We start from the raw sequence: 21,596 nt of genomic DNA, 5'->3' as shown, positions 1-21,596 counted from the left end.
CTGTAGATTGGATACTCAGGTACAAGTTAAAATAAATTATGTGATTATTGAAAGAGTTTATGAAAATAAATTCCTAGGTGTAATAATAGACCATAAAATCTGTTGGAAACCTCACATAAAACATGTCGAATCTAAACTCTCATGAAGCATTTCAGTCATGAGTAAAGTAAAGCACATTCTGGATAGAAAATCACTCTACATTCTCTACTGTTCACTAGTTTTACCATATTTAAATTACTGTGCTGAAGTCTGGGGAAACAATTATAAGTCTACACTACAACCACTTTTTATACTCCAAAAAAGGGCCATAAGGATAGTTCACATTGCAGGTTATCGTGATTACACTAACAACATATTGTTTTTGGAGTCAAAGACATTGAAGTTAAATGATCTTGTGGAATTTAAAACGGCACAATTAATGTATAAAGCAAAAAGTCATGCACATTCAAGAATTGTTCTTTGATAGGGAGGGGGGTTATAATCTGAGGAGAGAACACAATTTAAAAGTGCTAAACGTACGCACTACCATGAGAAAACACTGCATCTCGATATGTGGAGTGAAACTGTGGAACAGTCTAAATGTGGTGCTAAAGCAATGTCCAAACATGAGACAATTCAAACTGATGTATAAGGAAATTATGTTCACAAGGTACAGGGATGAGGAAGGGACTTGATATTCACGGGTGTTTACATTTTTATTTTGTTTTCTATTTTATTTCTTTCATGTTTTACATATATAGTTTTTGTTTTTTGTTTTGCATATATATATATATATATATATATATATATATATATATATATATATATTCTCTTTTTTTCTCTTTTTTTTTCTTCTTTTTTTATGTTTTAAAATAGTAGGCCTACACTCATTTGAGTAGTGGAAAAGGGGTAGGATTAAATAAGTGTATACTTCTTCCTACTCCTTTTCGAACATGTAGATTGAGTTGTTTTGCTTTTGTTATTGTTTGTTTGTATTCATTGCATGTTCGAAATAAAGATTTCAAATCAAATAAAAAAAACACATACAACTGACAAACTACTTTATCAAAAAAAACATGAATGTTTGGAAAAACACCAGTCAATGGCAATAGAATATATATATAGTTAATTATATAAAAATGCACAAACAATTTCAACGGATAGTGAAGTAATGAATCCTACAAGAACTAACATGATTTATTGATTGATTGATTGATTGATTGGATATTGATATTATTATTATTATTATTATAACAATATGTGAGGTTGGCATCATGTCTTTGCTAAGTCTTTGAGAACGTTGAGAGGAAGAAGTTGCTTGTCTCATCTTGCTTTACTCCGAGTATGGAGGACTCATCTGTGAACCAAAAAGGGAAATAAAATTAGCAGTTGAGATGTTGGGGATGTTTTAAGGAACTAGTTTTAAAGGGAGAGAGCCTGCAATGGGAGTCTTGGACCTGTTCCAAGTGACCGAGGAAGCTTCAGACAGGCAGCAAACAGGGTCATGATACAACAACGTGTTAATCCACACACCATAATAACATGCAAGCAAATGGTCTAACTACCCACAGCCGAAAACACTGTGCCTCGAGCATTGCCTGTGCTTGATTCATGGAAAAATGCCCAGTGTATAGTGACTATGTCACCTTGGGACAAGTTCCAACACACCACATCACTCTGAAAAGCATAGGAAATGCTGGATGACCGTGGTTTTCTGTTGTACAGTAGTTAAAACGTTTGCTTGTATGTTATGGTGTGGAGTAACACGTTTCTTGACCACATTTGCTGCCTGTCTTGAACAGGTCCTCAATAGTACGCTAATGGCATTGCATCAGCTATACTACTAGCAAGTATTTCATACCACTTAACACTTTGAGTGCCAGCCACGAGGAATCTCGTTATTTCATGCCATGCGTTGAGTGCCAATGACGAGAAATCTCGTTATTTAATCGTTATTGCTTTTATTAGTGATATCCATTCATTTTTCATCAATCTAGCCTTACGTTACCATTGGGACTGTCTATGAGCTCGAACAGGGAAAATACTGCCCCCTATCGTCTCCCGGATGGTAATGCACCCATTGGATTGGACTTGATGAAAATGTATGAGAAAAAAAAATTCCGGATTCCACATTTTACTTCTCAGGCATGTAACCCGAGCCGATCCCTAGGCGCTCGCCACTAACGCAGGAGATGCTGGCCAGCCGTCATACTAACACAATTGGCAGTGTTAGAGGGTGGGAAAGCCGGTGGGTGGGGATTGGATGTTGTGGACAGCGACTCTTAAGGCCTCTACATGCTACAGCAACTTCAAAGCAACTTCAACACAACATCAGCGCGATTTCAGCGCGGTTGTTGTTTAGGGTCTTGTTGACTGTGTTGCGAGGAATCTGCGTACATGTCTCCAAAATCTAACCTAAACAACCGTTGCGTTGATATTGCGTAGCAGTGATTGGTTGGTTAGCGAATGGGGGCGGGGCTGTCATAGAATAATATAGGTCTCGCAGAGAATACCATCCGCCATTGTTGTAGCCAGCCAGCGTTGATGCTAAATAATTAGCGTCACATAGCTGGCCTTTTTCTGAAAACCCAAGCACATATTGTTCCATAGCATACGCCTTCAGTTGATCATGACAAATCCTCTCTTACCTTGACGATAAAAAAGCCTCCATAATTTAGTAAATAAAGCTGTAGCCAGCCAGCTAGCATTGGTGCTATACAAAATGATATCCACATTAGCTACATAGCTAACCAACTAAATACAATGGTATCCTGAGGTAACTTTAACGTTAAATACAACGTTTGCTAGTCGAAATGACTGGACACACACAGGGACAAGTTAAACATCAATCAATTAATTTATTCCAATAGGTAGTTTGAGCTGCATGTGAGCCGGTCTTTCTCTCCTCTCCATTGGAAACTAATGAAGTTACGTTAAAAAGCAAAGAACCGGCTGACAAAAGTTAAGCTGCTAGCAACAGACACTATAATACTTCCGGTCGGGGAATTTCAAAATAAAAGAGCGACGACTAAAAGCACCGTAAATACGTTTATTTTGTACATTATCTAACGTTAACACGAACCTAAACTAACTTTAGATTAGTTTAGGTTCGTGTAACGTTAGATATTGTAAAAAATAAACGTATTTACGGTGCTTTTAGACTCGCTCTTTTATTTTGAAACCCCCCGCCCGGAAGTAAAAATTATGCTTATTTTTCTGCTTGTTATCAATGGGTTGGTTGAGAAGGGAAGCGTCATCTATCTAGGGAAACTAGCTACATACGGGGTACAACGCTACATAGGCTGCGCGTTGATTTTGCAGAAGCATAAAGGTAGAATGTCTGCAACACTGTTGCTTTGTCGATGTTGTGTTGAAGTTGCTTTGAATTTGCTGTAGCATGCAGAGGCCTTTACAGGTCGGTTGGGTGACGCCGGTGCGGCGGAAACAGGAAGTATCGGGGGCAGCGTGAGCCTCCCACGCGTTACTCCTCGCCACTGAGAGTTCGAGCTGCTGCGGTGAAAAGATGCGACAGGCTGCCTCCTCGTGTACCGGAGGGGACACGTGATGCAAGGCTTCTATCTTCACTACAGCCGACCAGTGGGAGGCATATACTAGCAACGTTCAAGACAGGGGAGGGAAGAATTGGAAATACGAAATTGGGATGGGAGAAAAATAGAAAAATAGGGAGAAAAAGTGGATAAAAAAAAAGGAATTGGAATAATCTTTTTGCAGAACATCTGATGTGAGGTAAGGAATCTATGTTACCAGTCTTGGGGTAATCAGATGTATTTTTCACATATATCTCAACGTGTCTGTGTGTGTGCGTGTATGACGTTAGCGCTGACCAGGAAATAGATAATCGATTTTTAAGCCCGCTTCTCTAGCGTACATAAGTACACATATACTATCGATAATCTAGCGTTTATTTGAAAACGATTCATAAATAGGAGAAAAATGACAACGTGTTTTGTGTATTCCACTAAAGAGCTATTATCACAGAATCTTCTTTTTTTCTGAACATTTTCTAAAACTTCCGTTTTTCAAAACGGTATAAAACGGAAATGTACAGATGAAAAAACGATCCGTTTCGTACATGTTGACTGCAAGCAAGTCATTGATAAGCGACGGGCGTATTAGACACATAGCCATAATATAGAATATAGAAATAGCTCCGCGAAAATCATGAAATATCGGAAAATCTGTCCAAAAAGGCTGGCATTCAAGCGCTAAATATGGCGCCCCCTGCTGGCACTCAATGTGTTAATGTCCAAAAATATGAACTATCCCTTTAAGGGCGCGTTCACACCTACTCTGTTTGGTCCACTTTAAGTGGACCATGGTCCCTTTAAGTGGACCATGGTCCCTTTAGATCGATAGTCCGTTTGGTTTGTACAGGTATGAACGCAAACCGAACTATAATGAGGACCAAACAACCGAACCATGGTCCTCTTGAAAAGTTGGGACTCGTTCGTTTCAATCGAACTATAGTACCTAATCCAGGAAGCAAAGTAGCCTACTCCTCTCTAGACTGGCGCCGCACGCGGACAGTCTCTCTCTTCCTCCCTCTCTCTCTCTCCTCTCTAGACGCAGTCTCTCTCTTCCTCTCTCTCTCTCTACTCTAGACTCGCGCCGCGCGCGGACCCCCAAACTTTCTCCTGCGCGGACATTCTCTCAGATAAAGAAGAAAAAAAAGCTTACGCAGGAAGGAAAGGTCTCTCTCTCTCTCTCTCTCTCTCTCTCTCTCCCTCTCTCTCTCTCTCTCTCTCTCTCTCCCTCTCCCTCTCCCTCTCCCTCTCCCTCTCCCTCTCCCTCTCCTCTCCTCTCCTCTCCTCTCCTCTCCTCTCTAGTCGACTAGCGCCGGCCCGTGCTCATAATAGTATCTCTCTCATTACGCTGCCGGCAACTGATTACGTTTGTGAGTGCTATAGACTAGTCCAATAGATGCGACAGCGTCACAGCATGTCCTTTGTTTACAAATGAGATCCGCACCAAACAGGGTAGTGTGAACGCAGACCAAAATTAAACAATGTATCATTTTCACATTTGGTGCGGATCTAATTTGTAAACAAATTAGAAAGTCCGGACTATCCCTGGACTTTCAGATGTGAACACACCCTAAGACTCACCTCTAACTTTGGAACACTGGGCCTTATATTGTGAAGTTTCAACTTGTACTTTTTAAATCATAATACCTGGCTCTAAGGTGAGCCTTCCACGTCCCATGGAACCCTAGGCAAGGTAGCGGAGAGCTTGCATAGCGTCCATGGGGCTGATGTGTCAGGCTACTTACTCCAAGGTGCACAAAAGTGCTGTTTATTTATGATTACATTTATTTAAGCAAAAACAAAACAGTGTATACAAAGACCAGTTGGAGTGTAGAAGACAAGGAACAAACAAACAAACAAACAAGACAAGAAAGAAAGAAATTACAATACATGAGAAGAAAAAACAAAACAATAATAAAAGAAACTAAATAAAAATACATCTACAGACAAGGAGAATATCACACACAGGACCAGACAACATACTAGAAGTAGTACGCTACCATACCCCCCCCCCCCCCAAAATCCCCCATACCCCCTTTCCACAACCCCCCAGACCAACAGCACACAACTATCAATACTATCAATACAATCTCCCACCCTCAGCCCCTATGCATAGACAAATACATATTATACAACGGCATGCAAATTTCTCGATTCTGATTGGCCATTCACACGTCTTTATTGGCAACAATCCACGGTCCTGGGCTCAGGACCCGCCCACAACCGAATCACATAACCCTCCCCGGCTCACTCCGGGAGAAAACAAGATCGCGGACAACAAATGGTTATGTTGAAAGCACCATAACGACTAAATATGAAGCGATTCTGTCAAGGGGAATGTGTTAGTCCTTTAAACAATGTTGGATGATGTAATTGATGGGTCTTGAGACAATCTAGAACAAAAGAAAAATCGCGGTTTGATTGATAGATTAATTGATTGATTTAAATTTCTACTTCCTTCTTTCTACTGACTGCAGCGTTCTCTCTCACACTGTCCGACGCTGGCGTACCCACAAACACACATACACACGTACACACACACACACACACACACACATACACACACACACGCACGCACACACACACACACACTGTGACACACACACACACACACACGCACACACACACACACACACACTCCTGTCTGCAACAGCGGGGGAGTCAGACTGAGAGAGAAGCAGCGCTGTTTTAAGTGAGCATGGTCTATTGAATTGATTGATTGGTTGATTGCTAATTTTATTACTGTACCCCTGGTTTCCAACTGGTTAAGTTTAGGCTAAAAGAAATAAATAAAAAAATAGGGCGAAGAAAACGTTTTTTTCCTATAGGGCAAAGAAAACGTTTTAATTTGTTTTACCTAATTATATATATAGCATCTAAGAATGAAGTTCTATGGAAAGTAGGTCTGCATTCCCTTAACAATTGTGTGTATTGAGCCGTACTGTATTGTACCCATTCTGCATCTGGTAATTAAATTTTCAATCAATCATTCCAATAATACACAGTTGGATGTGTTAGTTGGTTGGATGCACTTCAAGCTGCTTCCACATGAGGCAACTTCTCTCAATCATTCCAATAATACACAGTTGGATGTGTTAGTTTGGTTGGATGCACTTCAAGCTGCTTCCACATGGAGGCAACTTGTCTTTTTTGTAGTTGTGGGAACTACTTTTTCTGGTGGATGGTTTTTTCAATAAATCTTCGATTAATGTGTGTTTATTGTATAGAAATAAGGTTGGATGAATCTGGCAGTTGTATAAAAGCTTTACACCACGTGCAGTCGTGGTTTGTGACCAATAAACCATGCCTAGGGGGGTCTAACGACCCTCGGCTGCGCCTCGGGCCTAACGACCACCCCTAGGCATGGTTTATTGGTCACAAACCACTCCTGCGTGTGATGTAATGCTTAAATATTAGTTATATTAAACACAAATGACATAATGTGTGTATGTACTGTTTGAAACACATTGGCCACTCACACAATCCATGTCCAGGCACAGAGTCTGGTTGAGCATTTGAAATGCTCCCGGAGTCATTGGGGGGTCAGGAGATGGACAGGGAGGTGGTGTGGAGCTGGGGTTAGACCTAGGAGAGAGGAGAGAGGAAGGAGGCAGCCCATGGATAACTTTTGAGCTTTATGCCTAAGCAAAGTTAATATATTAAAACTTTAATTAAAAGCAGAGTCACATATACTAAATATTAAAAGCCTGTCCATTTTACTGGCTGGGTGGGTGTGGCTACACGTTTTGACTAATAAAGACTCAATTAGAAGCCAGGTCTATATTAATTATTTATCTGGTTGATATTGAAACAAAAGTGTTTCTCTCTAACGTTACATTCACTAGCGCTGTCTCTCTGAGCGAGATCAAATGCAATTGATATGTTATTTGATAGCCACATTGTACAAGTAATATTCATACTGGCTTAAATCAACAATTTTATAGTATTGCCCATCCTTGCTGAGCAAGAGTTTTGTGCGAAAGGAATCAAAGGCCTGTCCCATATAGACGTCGGTCCCAAATATAGGCTGGTTGATTTCAGTGATTGAAGCAAATTTCACTCATTCTTTATTTGTTCTTTTCATAGAGAATTATACAAACAATGAACCATGCATGGTACATATTCCTAGGTATTCATTATTTGATTTTCAGTGTTTCAAAAAGATCAATTGATGTCTCAAATTATTTTGAATAATCCTTTACCATTCCTGACTAATTTGGTTGCCATTTCTTTTTCCAATTCATCATGGCTGTAGGCTTTCAGTTTATCTGAAAATGTGTCTTCAACAGCACATAAACCCATGTAAGTCACCACATTTGACTAAAAGGCCATGATAACCTCTTATGTGTCACTTAAATTCAAGTGAACATTACCTATTTAATACGTAAACGTTTTCTCCATAATATAACACGTGCCTGATGAACAAAAATAACAACCCGAATAAAAGAAAATGTCATGGTATCACATAATGACTTCAATATTTACACCCATGGCATATAATATCTGATGAAGCCTGGCCTCATAATGTCAACAACATGAATAAATGTTGAATGTAAGAATGAATGTTGCCATGTGCACTCACTTTGTGATGGAAATGGGGATCAGCTGAGTAAGGATATATGGATAGGCTAGAAATTAAATAATAAAAAAGTATAGAAAATTAAATTAAAAAAAAACAATGAGAAGGAGAGAAAAAGACAAGATTAGCATGTACAATTTAGTTAACATAATCCAAATTATGCAGTGTGAATGTGAACCCAGAATGAAATCAAGTGACCCTCTTACCTTTCATCTGGAGGAGGTTGTAATGCCGGCTAAATGCCTCGTCTTTAGGAATGTCAGGGAAGAGGAACTTCAGCGGGTTCTCAGGGACCACGCTGTCTGAGATCACCTTGTAATCTCGTATGATGTCAGCGAAGGGGAGGGCGATGAGGCGGCTTTTGGTGTATGGCTCCACAGAGATTAACTTCGGCTCACCTGTGGTAATAATTGAAAGATAACTGTGTGTAATTGTGTAATAACCTAGCAATTGAAATGTGTTACCTGCTCTTATATAAAATACTGCCTGAAATATTGCCAGTTTTTAGTAATAGTAATTATTAGCTATCTTATACTCTGCACTTAAAGCTCCAATCTGTGGGGAAACAGCGCCCTCTATACCTTTCCGCCACAGCTGAGTTGTCTTCCTGATGGTGAAACAATATGATAGTGAGGTGAATATAGCAAAAGGTGAGTAACGCTAAATATCTGTTTATTTGTTTATTGCCAATAAACAGTTGTAAATGAGCAGGTACCTCCCCTGGCAGACAGGTGTTGCAAGATTTGTGTTGAAATTCTGAGATCAGAGATTGGGTTTTTTTTTTTTTTGTGTATCTCCCTTAAACAGGCATAAACAAGTAATTCCTACTCAAAGATGATAAATACTGACTAAGGCTTGTATGTGTGATCTGGGTCCAGAGACCCTCCTTGAGCTTCTTTCTTCCCTTATCCTTCGTCCTTTCTTTTTTTTTTTTTTTTTTATTAACTTTCACTTTGCCTTTTGATTCACCCATACACAAACCACATCATCCCTGAATATTAATATCACACCGTTAAACATACATAAATAATAAAGTATAAAAACATTCAGCAATTGTAATATCCCAAAAAATAGAAAATACTAACTAAAGCATAGGTGTGTGACATGGGTTCAGAGACCCTCCTTGAACATCTTTCCTCCTTTACCCTTCGCCCTCTTGTGTTGCATTTGGTTCTTCCTCTGTGATGTCGTTTTCGTTCCCTTTATAATCCTCCCACTTTCCCCATCTTTCCCCAAATTTCTCTTCCTGTAACCTCAGCATGTGTGTTATCCTCTCCATATCCTGTATTTCTTCCACTATTCCTACCCATTGTGCTATTGTCGGTGGGTCTTCCTTGTACCACAGTCTCGTTATTGCTTTTCTGGCCGCTATCAACATTATCTTTATTAAATATTTGTCCCCCCCTTGTATTCCCTCGTGTGTCAGGTCTCCTAAGTAAAGCACCAGTCCTGTTTGTGGTAACCCGTATCCTAATATTCTGATCATTGCTTCCCCTATCTCCTCCCAATACCCCTTCAGCTTCTGACATCCCCAGAATATGTGCGTGTGATTTGCCCCCTCCTTCCCACACATCCTCCAGCATGCTCTTTGTGTTGGCGCATATTTTCCCTTCAGCTCTGGGGTTATAAAGAATCTGATTATGTTTTTCCATCCAAATTCTTTCCATATTCTCGATCCTATTGTTGAATGTTGCACCTCGCATATGTTCCCCCATTCCTTCCCTGTTATTCCTATCTCTAGTTCTCTCTCCCATTTCTCCCTTATATAATTGGTCGTGTGTCCCTTGCTGGTCATTATAGCCCGGTACAGTGCTGATATTACCCTTCCTTTCCCTCCTTCGTATGCCCTTACTATCAACCTAATTATTCCATTCTGTTCTTCTTCCTTGTCCCCTCTTATTTCTCTATTATAGTAATCTCTAATCTGTAGATATCTGAAGTGGTCCTTGTTTTCTAGTCCAAATTTCTCCTTTAATTTTTGTAGTGTTTGCATTTCCCCCTTCTCTATCATTTTGCATATCGCTGTTGCCAGAGATTGGGGTTTTAAAGAGTACTTAGGATGCAAAGGTGTAGGTTTATGATGATGATTAAGCACTTAACTAAAAGTTCAAGCATTTTGGAATGAAAGACTTCAATATACTATATATATTTTATTTTATTAAATGTTATATTTAATTGAATTGTATTATTATTCTATTTTTTTTTATAAAGATAGTGGACAGTCAAGATGCTCATCAGAAATGTTACTTTGCCTTTTGCTACTGCTTTTAACACTTTGAGTGCCGTGGGTTAATTCACATTTAGTCCCTTGAATGCCACCATCGGCGTCAATGTTAACGTTAATATCGCCTAATCTATGTTTTAAATTATGGCTATGTGTCTAATCTGCCCGTCGCTTATCAAAGAATAATTTTCCAGTCAGTGTTGTCAAGGCAGATTGGTTTTTTATCGCTTCATTTCCGTTTGAGAGCATTTTGAAAAGCACCCGTTTTCAGATGAAAAACAACCTATTCTATGATAACGTTAATATTTGTCGGCCTATTTATGAATCGTTTTCAAATAAACGCTAGATGATCAATAGTATATGTGCACGCACGCACATTCGAGCCGCACGCTGATAATAGCTGCTTTCATTTCCTCATGGATTTTACAGTGAAACAGCTAAAGCACGGGAGCTCCCGTAGCTCACCGCGTATCTCGGCGCTATTTCGGCGTCGGGGACAACCGTGCTCGTCACGGATCTGGGGTACACGAGTTCGACTCCCGGACTCGCCGTATTTTCTCAGAGTGTCTTCCCCTGATCTATATCCCATTCAACCTGTCTCTGTCGGTCATGCTTGACCAGAAAAAGCGATAAACGCTAAAAAATGAAGTTTAAAAAAAAAAAGAAACAGCTAGAGCACATATCACAAAAAAGCTTATATCTCTGATTATCTGAGTCTGATTATCCTAACACTGATAACATAGATTCCTTACCTGACATCAGATGGTATCCAAATGGTATATTCCAATTCCTGATCACCATTCGAAAAAATCGATAAGTATATTGATCCAACGTGTGTACAGTATAACCCATGCTCGCCGCGGCTCAGAGGCTCCAGAATGAACTCTGGTAACTCCGGCTGCATCAGTGGACTGGAAAATGTGGACTGGAATATTTTTTTTCCCCCATCCATTTTCATTGAGTCCATTCCAAAAGGGTGATTTACCATCTGGGAGACGATAGGGGGCGCTTTTTTCACATCTGATCGCCGGCGGCCCCTGGATTTCCAACGGTAGGCTTGGGTGATGCAATATGATTTCAGATCGCTAAAAAAAATTACAAAAAAAATTTCCGAGAAAAGCCGTGACGTGGCTTTCAACGTCACTATCTTAAACCCGAGATTAGCCGTGAGTGGCGCTCAAAGTGTTAATGTGAAAACATCTGTGAACGTCAATGAGTCTCCTTATAGAACAGCCTTATAGAACAGCCTATACAGCCTATTCTTTCAAAATGTGGTATGTAACGCAGTTGCTATTGCATGTACTTATTTGTGTTTCATTACACGGGTATATGTACATGCTTATCAACTTTTTCACCTGTTTTATAGCAACACTACCATCACCGACCTCTAAGAAGGGAGATCCCCCCTTGAACGGATCCCCCCTTGAACGGCTAAGGTTTCTCCCCTCCACATTGCCTGTGGTGCTTTTTTCCTATTGCTAGGTTTTTAGTACGTTTTTCCTTACCTTCGCGTGGGGTATGTCTGGGAGTGTAGCATGAATTAAATTGATTTATTTAACATTCTATTTTGGATTTCCTGGTGTTTTTGTCTTTGTTTTTTATTTATTGTGATGTTTCTTCTTTACTTGTTTAAAGAAGACGTGTCCGGCCCATGAGGACATTTAACGTTAGGTTATGGCTATAACCAAGTTCTGTTAGTTAGGGGTGACGCTTGGCATCACACTGCACTCCCTCGCGTACGTGCACGCGTACTGAATAAAATTCCACAAAATATACCTTTAATACCAGTATTAGTCTGACCACACCCCTCATCAGCTTACCTTCATAAGCAGGTGTGTGGTCACCTGCTCTCCTCCTACCCAAGCTTTCACCACAAGGTGAGGTCAAGGGCTGCAGCGGCCGTCTGATGCCAAGCGTCACCCCTAACTAACAGAACTTGGTTATAGCCATAACCTAACGTTCTGTTCCGTTAGGGGCTCTGCTTGGCATCACACTGCACAAAGGGAGGCCAAGCGGAGCCGCTGGCTGACAAATACACCCCGCTGACAGCCCCCCACAACCATCAGAACAGGGAGGGCCGAGCCCCCCCGACCCCCCCTAATGGAGGGCATCCCCCCTATTAGGGGCTTCACGGGAGGGCGACGGACCCGACCGTGCGAAGAGGCACTCAAGCAACTCAACGCACAGGGTGAGCAGACCGTGGCTTGACCCCACGACTACACCCACGCACAACCCGCATGCCACCCGGGAACGAACGTAGGAAACAACCTCGTTACTGCCCCCAGAATCACGGGATCAAGGGCAAACCCAACCCTGTGGCAAGGCCGTAGCAGCGGAGCGCGAAGGAAGACCCAGACCCACCAAAAGGACTGGACTCCCTGGAATGGGGGCCCGGAGAAGTCCATGATGCCAGCATCAAGACCCCACCAGGTGGGCACCTAGTGACCCCGCCCCCCACATCGCCAGCGTATTCGGACAAAGGCCCCTCAGCCGAGCGGGGCCTGTCCTCCCCAACAGTACACCGCCTGGAACACAGGCCCTGCAACAGGCAGACAGCATGGTCATAACACACAAGAGTTAACCAACGGAAGCAGGCAGTGCACCGGGAAAAAAGACCAGGCAACAGGCTGTCAACCCAAGCCTGGAAACTGCAGACGAGGCAGGCGCCAGAAAGGACAGCTGAAAACAGCCGCCCCGGCGGAAGGGGCGTATGCTGGCGTTGTCGCATAACCAAGCCTTTAAACAGCATGTCAGAAGTGGGATCCTTAGACCACTCGGCCCCTGACAGCTGCCCACAGAAAAGGCCCATACGATCGGCAGACGTCATGAACGTGCAGGGGCACCCTCAACCGGAGAACCGGGAGTTGACACTGCAGCAACACACCAGAGAACCAACCACCCAGGCATTACCCCATGCAATGGTTGGTCCCATAACCCCTCAGGAAAGAAACCCCAAAACACACCTGCGGCACCGCCGCAGCCCACGTTCCGGTTTCCAACAGGGCTATCCCGGGCCTACGGGTCAACGAGCATTAGCCCGGACCGGGCCCGGTGATACGGGGGGCACAGGGTCCCCCGAGGAGGTTAAAACCACCCCAACAGGCCCCTCAGCGCCAAGCGCAAGAGAAGAGCGTAAAAATGGAAGACCAGCCCCAGCACCCCGCACTCGGTATTCCCAGGAGGTCACCCAACCAAGTACCAACCAAGACCAACCCGCACAGCGGCCGAGATCCGCCGAGATCGGGCGCGTACAGGTCGGCACGTGCAGAATACAACGCACCTAACAAGGGTCCCATAACGCTCAACCCTGTGACACCCGGACCGACCTAGCATTTTTCCCCCTGAAAAAACCCCAAGTCCCTCAGGGTACCAGAACAGCAGATCTGCATCCCCAGCGGACAACGGGTGCAACTGATCTGGACCAGCGCGACCAGAACCAGTCCCGTGCCCTAATCACGCCGACCTGCCAACCCCAGGAGAAGGGGCAGATATGCGTGTTGATCCCAACATAAAAAGAAGGCGCCACCCAGACGTGTCGGTATGAACCGCGCCCGGTGGCCCACCCCTAGGCCGTGAGACCCTTCCCCATATGTCCAGACCCATTCCGTCATCATCCCCTGACATGAACGGGAACCCATCGACAACCACACAGGGTGTCGGAAGAGGAAAAACCCCCATCCCAATTGCTCCATAAAAACGCTGTTTCACCCAAGCAATCAAGGCGCGCCAGTCAGCCAATGGCCCAAAAAGTACATCCTGAGCTAGCACTATGTGTGCGTTTGGACATACCCACATCAACAATAGGCCGTTTAGACCACCATATCGAATCCCCAAGACGCCCAGGGAAACGACAAGAGGGGCGAGATGCAATCAACTCCATGAATGAATGAATGAAAAAATTTACCCAACAGACTGCAGAAAGGGTACAACCCAGTACGGCAATACACACAATAGGTTAAGGGGAGGCAGACCTGAGAAAGACGTTAGTCTTGTTTCCATCAGGGACCCTCATTTCCAATCCATCAAAGACACATTCAACTCTTTATAAAAATAAAGAAAAGGCATCACCCGTATGACCCAACTGCACAGCTGGGAGTAAAAACCCTGTTTTTCACATGATTTCAATCCAGTCACTCTTTTTAATCAGAGTGTAAGACCAGACCCTCCCAGAAACACCTTCCCACATGAGACTATGGCCAAGAAAAAGATATGTAAACTGTGAGACACGTGACCAATTGACTCAAGTTTGACACATAAACCGGGCGCAGCAGGACTGTGAGCCCTGCGCCCAACCTCGACATCTTTAAGACACCAGCTCATGGAAGGCGTCGCCATAGCAACAACGCTACAACGGGCGGGGAAAACCTACCGGATCCTGTCATGTAACAGGAGTCGGTAGAATACCCCTCCCCCCCCCCCCCCCCCCCCTGCCAAGCACTGGCTTGGCCCTGACCGGCTCAGCAGAAGAGATCAAAAATCCCCTAAACCAATCAAGTGGGAAAGGAGGGGTTTATTCGACACCCCCTCCCGAAAACACACCCTTTATCCCTACACACAGAAAAACAACCGTAGCCATCTTGAAAAACCTCCGGTAGAAAGCAAAGCATAGCGAAGCTAATACAATGCCCGCTACCCACAAAATGTGTAAAAGGTTTTACAACAAAACACAAGTCGCCTGTGCGTGAATCCTATACCCGTTGCCTATGTCATACATAGGAAAAAACGCTGATCGAGAGTAAACGGCTAGGCCGTGAAATGTGTGTGTACGAGTATTACTGCAACTAAACAACACAGCATTGTGAAAACACATATACTTAGTTAAAGCAATGGAATAACACCAGTTCTAACTGCATGTGGAGCATCAAGCTAAATAGAACCTATTACCGAGTGTACGTTGCAGACCTTGCTTAACCTCGTAACACAACACAACTCACCCCACAATGTAAAAAAGGGCAGATTCATATATACACAACCCCACCATATGATTTGTTTGAAGAAACACACAGTTTGTTCGGCCAAAACACAGTCCCCCTCCATCGGGGAACTTTTTTATTTAATAACTAAATAGTGTCAAGGCACAAAACCATAGAGGGGCCGGGGAGGGTGTAGGAGAGGGGACACAGAGGGGAAAAAGTCACTCTTAACGGCGTCTGCCACCTCGCGCCGCTTGAGTCTTGCCACCCCGGGGAGCCCCGGAGGGACGGTAGGTTACAGTCTGCTGGACACGACGTTCCCTACCGTCTCCTCCGGTCTGGGATGGGCCGGCGGTGGCAGAAGCGCCGTTTCGTCCCCTGGCCCTCTTGGCAGGGCCAGCAGCGGCGGCGGAGGCAGTGGTAGCGGCGACGGAGACAGCTCGACGTCGCGGAAGCCTTCTGCCTCCACCGGCAAGGACGGGAGGCGGAAAATGGGGTTGGAGAACGGACCTCTCCTCTGCCATCTCTCTGCATGTTGAGGTCATCAACCGCAGGGCCTTCCCGAACAGGCCAGCGTCGGAGAGGGCGGCCGTCAGAAGAGGAGCTCTCTTCTTCTCTGGCACACGGGCCTGCTCCAGCCAAAGGTGACGCTGGCCCAGGGTGGCCAGGGCGCGCACTTTCCCCATGGCTATGGCCAGCACCTGGGAAAGGTGCAGGACAGCTCCCGCAGCCTGGGTGATCTGATCGCATTTCACCTCGGTCAGATCCGTGCCGCCCGTCATTATCCCCGATACAAATCTAGCCAGGTGGGCGATGTTAGACGCCGCAGCCAGCGATTGTGTACCAGCGATAAATGACTGGTCACCCCAATAAGCCAATCGCCTAGCCGATTTCCCCTGGAGGACCGGCTTGCATAGTGGTTCCCACACCATATCCGGACAGAGGAGCGCGGCCATCGGACTGTCAAGCCGAGGCACGCCCTCCCCCATACCTTTGACCAACCCCGCTACCCGCGTAACTGGTACGTAGGTAGGAGTTAGTCCCATGATGTTGGTCACCGCCTGACCCCGACGAACATAGGCCCCCATCGATGGGAAAAATGGGTAGACAACGTCCACCCCTCTCACTGGGGGACGCTGCCAGGGATGGCCTATGAGGTCATCAGGGACAGGTGCAGGCAATGGCAGTGGCAGCGGCACACCGTTTGCGGTGGCGGCTACCGCCATGAGCTCGGGAAACAAGGCCCGCAGTTCCCCCTGCGAACCTTCCTCCACCGACCCCGCATCCCTCACATACAGCAGGCTGCGACTGGTCAAGGAGCCACAATCCGATGTGGCCGACAGTAGGGCATCCTGCCGATGAGGCCAAGGTGGTTCCTCGACATCCTCGAACAGGGCGCCCCATGGAGCCATTTCCCCCCCCTCCGGGGTCTCCTGAGGAGGGATACTCTCCTCCACGGGGCCCTCATACAAAAATCCGTCCGCCTCGTCCATGAAGTCCTCAGTCTCCATTGGAAATCCCGAGCCGGACGCATCTTCGCTGGTCTCCAGCAGCTCCCCAAACCCAGGCCGTTCGCGTCTGCACGCCACCATCTTGCGACGCGAAAAGTTTGCGTCGCAAATCCTCTGGCTCCAAAACAACCCCCCGTTCACCAACGGGCGATTCCCCAGAACCAGAGGAACCAGAGTCGAGATCAGGCCATCGCCGGAGCGACGGCACCGAACCCTCGGCTCTTCGGTGAGGAAAACTATCCACCGGCAGTCTCCCGGGCTGGGTCGGCAACCACGAGAGTGGCAACAGCCCAGCACCGAGGCGCACGACGGAGGCGGGAATGGAGAACCGGTGGTGAAGAGTAGGTCTAGCGGGTCTACTCTCCGCGGAATACATTATGACCCAACCTTTTCTTGTACAACAGATGTGAGAGAAGAAAAGATTAAGCACAATGTAAACCAGTCACAACTCTTTTCAACTAACAACACGTCAAGTGGGGTACTACCGAGGCACTTCCTTGTGGTGAAAGCGAGAAGGAGAGCAGGTGACCACACACCTGCTTATGAAGGTAAGCTGATGAGGGGTGTGGTCAGACTAATACTGGTATTAAAGGTATATTTTGTGGAATTTTATTCAGTACGCGTGCACGTACGCGAGGGAGTGCAGTGTGATGCCAAGCAGAGCCCCTAACGGAACAGAACATGTGTTGTCGGGCGTTACAAATACATTTGAGTTGATTTGATTCTGTGCTCTTTGTGTTGCTCACCATTGTCACCCTGTTCCACCCAGGTGAATGTGATCCCTCCCAGGTGGCTCTCGCTGAAGCGCAGCAGGAAAGTCCCTGGGGCTCGGTCTTTCAGCAAGGCTCGCTCCATGTCCTTACTCACAAAGCCCATGATGTAGCTGTCATGAGTAGAGAGACAGTAGTGCTGTATTTCTTTTTTTATATGGCTTTTGGCTAAAAAAATTCCCTTGAAGGGGAATTGACCATAATTCACATGGTGGCCCTTTTGTTCTTAGATGGAAAGAAAAGAAATCCCAACCTGAGCCTGACATAAGAGCAAAATGGCCACAGTGTGAATATGGGCAATACTACTCAATTTAATTGTATATAGTATTGCAATGGTCTAAGACAGTCCAATACAATATTTGTGAACTTGGAACAGCTTTGTCCCAAAGCCAGAACCAGAGAACTAAGTTTCAGTCAAACCTGTGATGTCATCAAGATGTCAAATTGGGTTGTGTTTCTTGTCTGACTTTGCATCCCTGTGACATCATAGGTTCAAGTTGTTCCATTTCATAAACATTCATTGGACTTGCCCTGGAATCTATTTGCTAGATCATAGCCAGGATATACCTTATGCATTCACAAATTGAGCAGTAGCAGTAGTAAAGTAGACTCTCACCACAAGATACCTTGACCATAAGCATGAACATATCTTGAACCAATTAAATGTCAATATCAAGGTGCTGAACGTTTTCACAACAATCTTCTAAATGTATTTGTGATTAGAGCATCTGGTAATTTCCTTTAGAGGCCCCCTTCACATTGAATATAAAAGTATTGATTGATTGATTGATTGATTGATTGATTGAAAAGTTTATTAACAGATTGCAGAATGGGTACAGTACAGTACAGCTCAATACATACAATTGTTAAGAGGATGCAGACCTGAGAAAGACTTTCGTCTTGTTTCCATCAGGGTCCCCCATTTTCAATTCATCATATGACACACATGACATACAGATAGACAGTACTGCTACATCTATACATTTATGACATACCAGATTTTCAAATACAGTACTATTTGTGATACTAAAAAAATCCAGAAGAAGAGTATATACATTTGACATAGAAACTGTGCATTGGGGGAGGTTGGGTAGGTGGGGTGGGGCTGTACATTGGAGGTGGGGGGGGGGGGGTTGGGTAGGGGGGGGACACACTGTACATTGGAATACTGACATACATTTGACATGGAAACTGTACATTGGAGGAGGTTGGGTAGGTGGGGTGGGGTTGGGTGGGGCTGTACATTGGAATACTGACAAAGCCATGCTTGGTCTTTATTGTACAACTGGGTTAGGACATTTGTAGGGGCCAGTTTTGAATTGCAGTCTCCCGTAGGTGTTCTTTGAGAGCGTTTTTGAAGGTGGGTAGTGATTTACATTCCTTTACAGCTTTGGGTAGGGCGTTCCACATTGTTGTGGCATAATTGCGAAACGTGTTTAGTCCCTTGTTTGAGCCGAATCTGGGTTTTACATGATTTGTGGAGCTCCCTCTGGTGTTGTGATCGTGGTATTCACTGACCTTTGGGAAGTATTTTGACATGTACATGGGTACCTTGGTCGTGTAGTGTATCTTGTAGACCAGGCCCATTGCAAGTTGCTGTACTCTGTTGTCTACTATATCACTATATAACACACATTTGCAAAATGTGGATCTGAAATATTTGAGAGAATGTCATGTGAAAAGCTTTGGATGTATGTCATATTTTACATTACCAAGCAGTTGAATGAGATTAACATCAACTGGATTACATAACCTGTGATTTCAGATACATGAGCTGATATCATAATATATACAGTATATATCGATTTGATATTAATAAATAATCCTTGTGATTATCTTGATATCTCCCATATCGCCCAGCCCTAGACGTAGGGCATGAGTGGGATAACTTACTTATCATTCCAGACAGGCAGTAGGTGCTTCTTGATAAGCTCCAGGATAGATTCTAGCCACGTCCAGAAACTGAAAGCCTTCCCTGGGATATTCTCCTAGGAACAAGGACACACTATTATAATCTGGGGAAGTGCGTGGTGCATTCCACCTGGAGATGGAGTTCTGTCCATGTATGTCTTGTGCAAATGTACAAGGGGTGGCGAACAGCATATAATTCACACATCTCACAAAATAACTGAATGATGACAGATTAAAAACTTGCCAAGGGGGGTTAATTCACCATTATTAATAAATGGCTTATTAGTTATTTTATCAATCCTGATTTTATTTGACCAAAATCAGGATTGTGCTTTGCTTAAGTTTAGTCTTTTCTTCGTTTTCCATGTATTCTGTGCAAGTCGGCACTGTATTGTAAGAGCCACAAGGAGCCATAAGGAGGAGCGTGTGAGTGCCCATAACAGACTTCATGTTTGAGACATGACCATGCACTGCACTACTGTATGAAGGTCCTGTGTGCTCAGCTTACCTTAGAGCAGACCTGGGCATTGTACGGCCCGCGGGATGATTCTGACCGGCCCGCGAAAGATTACATGATAATACATTTTTTTTTCTTTTTTTTTTTTTTTTTTCTTTTCATGTCAACGTTCACACGCACAATATACGCTTACCTAGGATTTGACTTGATTCAACAACAAAGCAGTCGGGGCAAGCCGAAAACGGTCGAAAGTGTGGTTATTTGAAGTTTGGATTTTTTTTCACAACTGAGGTAGGTAGATTACATTTTTAGAGACTAAAGTACAGAAAAAAGGTACCGTTGGGTACCGGTATCGATTCACAGGTACCGGTACCGTATCGGTTCAAATGTGAACGGTAGACTACACATCCCTACTGAACGCACAACTGCAGGGCAAGGGCATTTTTGCTCATGAAATGCATAGCCATGTGAAAGCCTTCATGACAAAGTTGCAATTAATTTCAAGGCAACTAGGCAGCAACAATCTCAAACACATGAAAACCCTGAAAGAAGTCAAACCATCAGCTGATCACCGGCACAGGTACTAATCCATGTTGGGAGCACTGCATGATACATTTTCAAAGCGTTTTCAAGATTTCAAAAAGGTTGAGGATGAAATGCAGCTGGTTTCCTCTCCCTTTACCTGCAGTGTTGATAGTTGTTCAGCTTGAACTCATTGACCTGCAGTCTGATTCACTACTGAAAGAGCACTTTAAGTCAGCATCACTGCTAGAGTTCTACTCTGCTCTCAAGGAGGAGAACTTTCCAAACATGAGGAGACATGCTCAGAAGATGTTGGTTCTCTTTGGATCCACCTACATATGTGAACAGACATTCTCAGTCATGATGTTTACCAAGTCCAGGTACATATCCTCTCTCACTGATGAACATCTGGCAGCTGTGCTTCGCATCTCCACCCCAGACATGCAACCTGACTTTGATGGACTTGTTAAAGCTCAACAGAGACTGGATTTCTCACACTGAATGAAAAAAAAAGAACTGAAGAACACTAAAATGTGGAAATATAACAAGTGAAATGGGACACTTGATATCTTTTTTTTGCACAATTCTGAAAACATTAAATGTTTAATATAGGCATGTAAAGTAAAAAAGGCTACAAAACTGGGACACTTTTCTTTACACAGTTCAGTGACATGTCTTGTTTATTTTTGCTATAAGATGATGTGATGTCTTTAGAAAGCTAAGAAAATCCTTGTTTCAATAGTATATGAAACTCAAAATGCCCGTTGTTATTAATGTTTCACATTTTGTTTATCATTTTGGAAATAAATTCTATTTGAATAAATTATATTTTTGAAAGCTAACCTCACCTTTTAATTGCCAAATAATAACATACACTCTTACCAGGGGTCAAAACAATGCCATTTACTGCTTTTTATATAGAAATAAAATGTATATTATGCATAATTGAGTTTGGAATTTTGGCCTGGCCCTCCGTTTTAAATCTTTTTATTTTTCATGAGGTTTCACATTCAATCGACAGATCTACAGAATGTTCAGTGTCACTCTCATGAACAATTTTTAACAATTTTCCTTGTGCTCCCCACTCAATCCATTCTCCCATCTCTCACTCACACTCACACACTGGGACATACACACACGTACACGCGCATACACGCGCATACAGGCATACACACACACACTCAC

At 43.9% G+C, this 21,596-nt stretch overlaps 1 protein-coding gene across 3 annotated transcripts in view; it reads right to left on the bottom strand.

The window, feature by feature from the left end:
* Nucleotides 1-1,080: 1,080 nt before the first annotated feature.
* The window catches only part of stat4 (signal transducer and activator of transcription 4), a 194,721-nt gene continuing 174,205 nt past the window's right edge, over nt 1,081-21,596 (bottom strand). For 2 of the 3 annotated variants that reach the window (XM_084310001.1, XM_084310002.1), the window contains 6 exons: nt 19,415-19,509; nt 17,498-17,634; nt 8,310-8,501; nt 8,107-8,152; nt 7,004-7,109; nt 5,809-5,917 (listed from right to left, as the gene is read on the bottom strand). In XM_084310001.1, coding sequence (XP_084166127.1) covers nt 5,867-5,917; nt 7,004-7,109; nt 8,107-8,152; nt 8,310-8,501; nt 17,498-17,634; nt 19,415-19,509 — 627 coding nt within the window. In that variant the 3' untranslated portion in view covers nt 5,809-5,866. Of the gene's footprint in view, nt 1,337-5,808; nt 5,918-7,003; nt 7,110-8,106; nt 8,153-8,309; nt 8,502-17,497; nt 17,635-19,414; nt 19,510-21,596 lie in introns of those variants that run through there. The other variant, XM_084310003.1, reaches the window with a different exon arrangement.

This window comes from Notolepis coatsorum (genome assembly GCF_963971535.1).
Source record: "Notolepis coatsorum genome assembly, chromosome: 3".
NCBI lineage: Eukaryota > Metazoa > Chordata > Actinopteri > Aulopiformes > Paralepididae > Notolepis > Notolepis coatsorum.
This window is presented reverse-complemented; position numbering and strand designations above follow the sequence as displayed.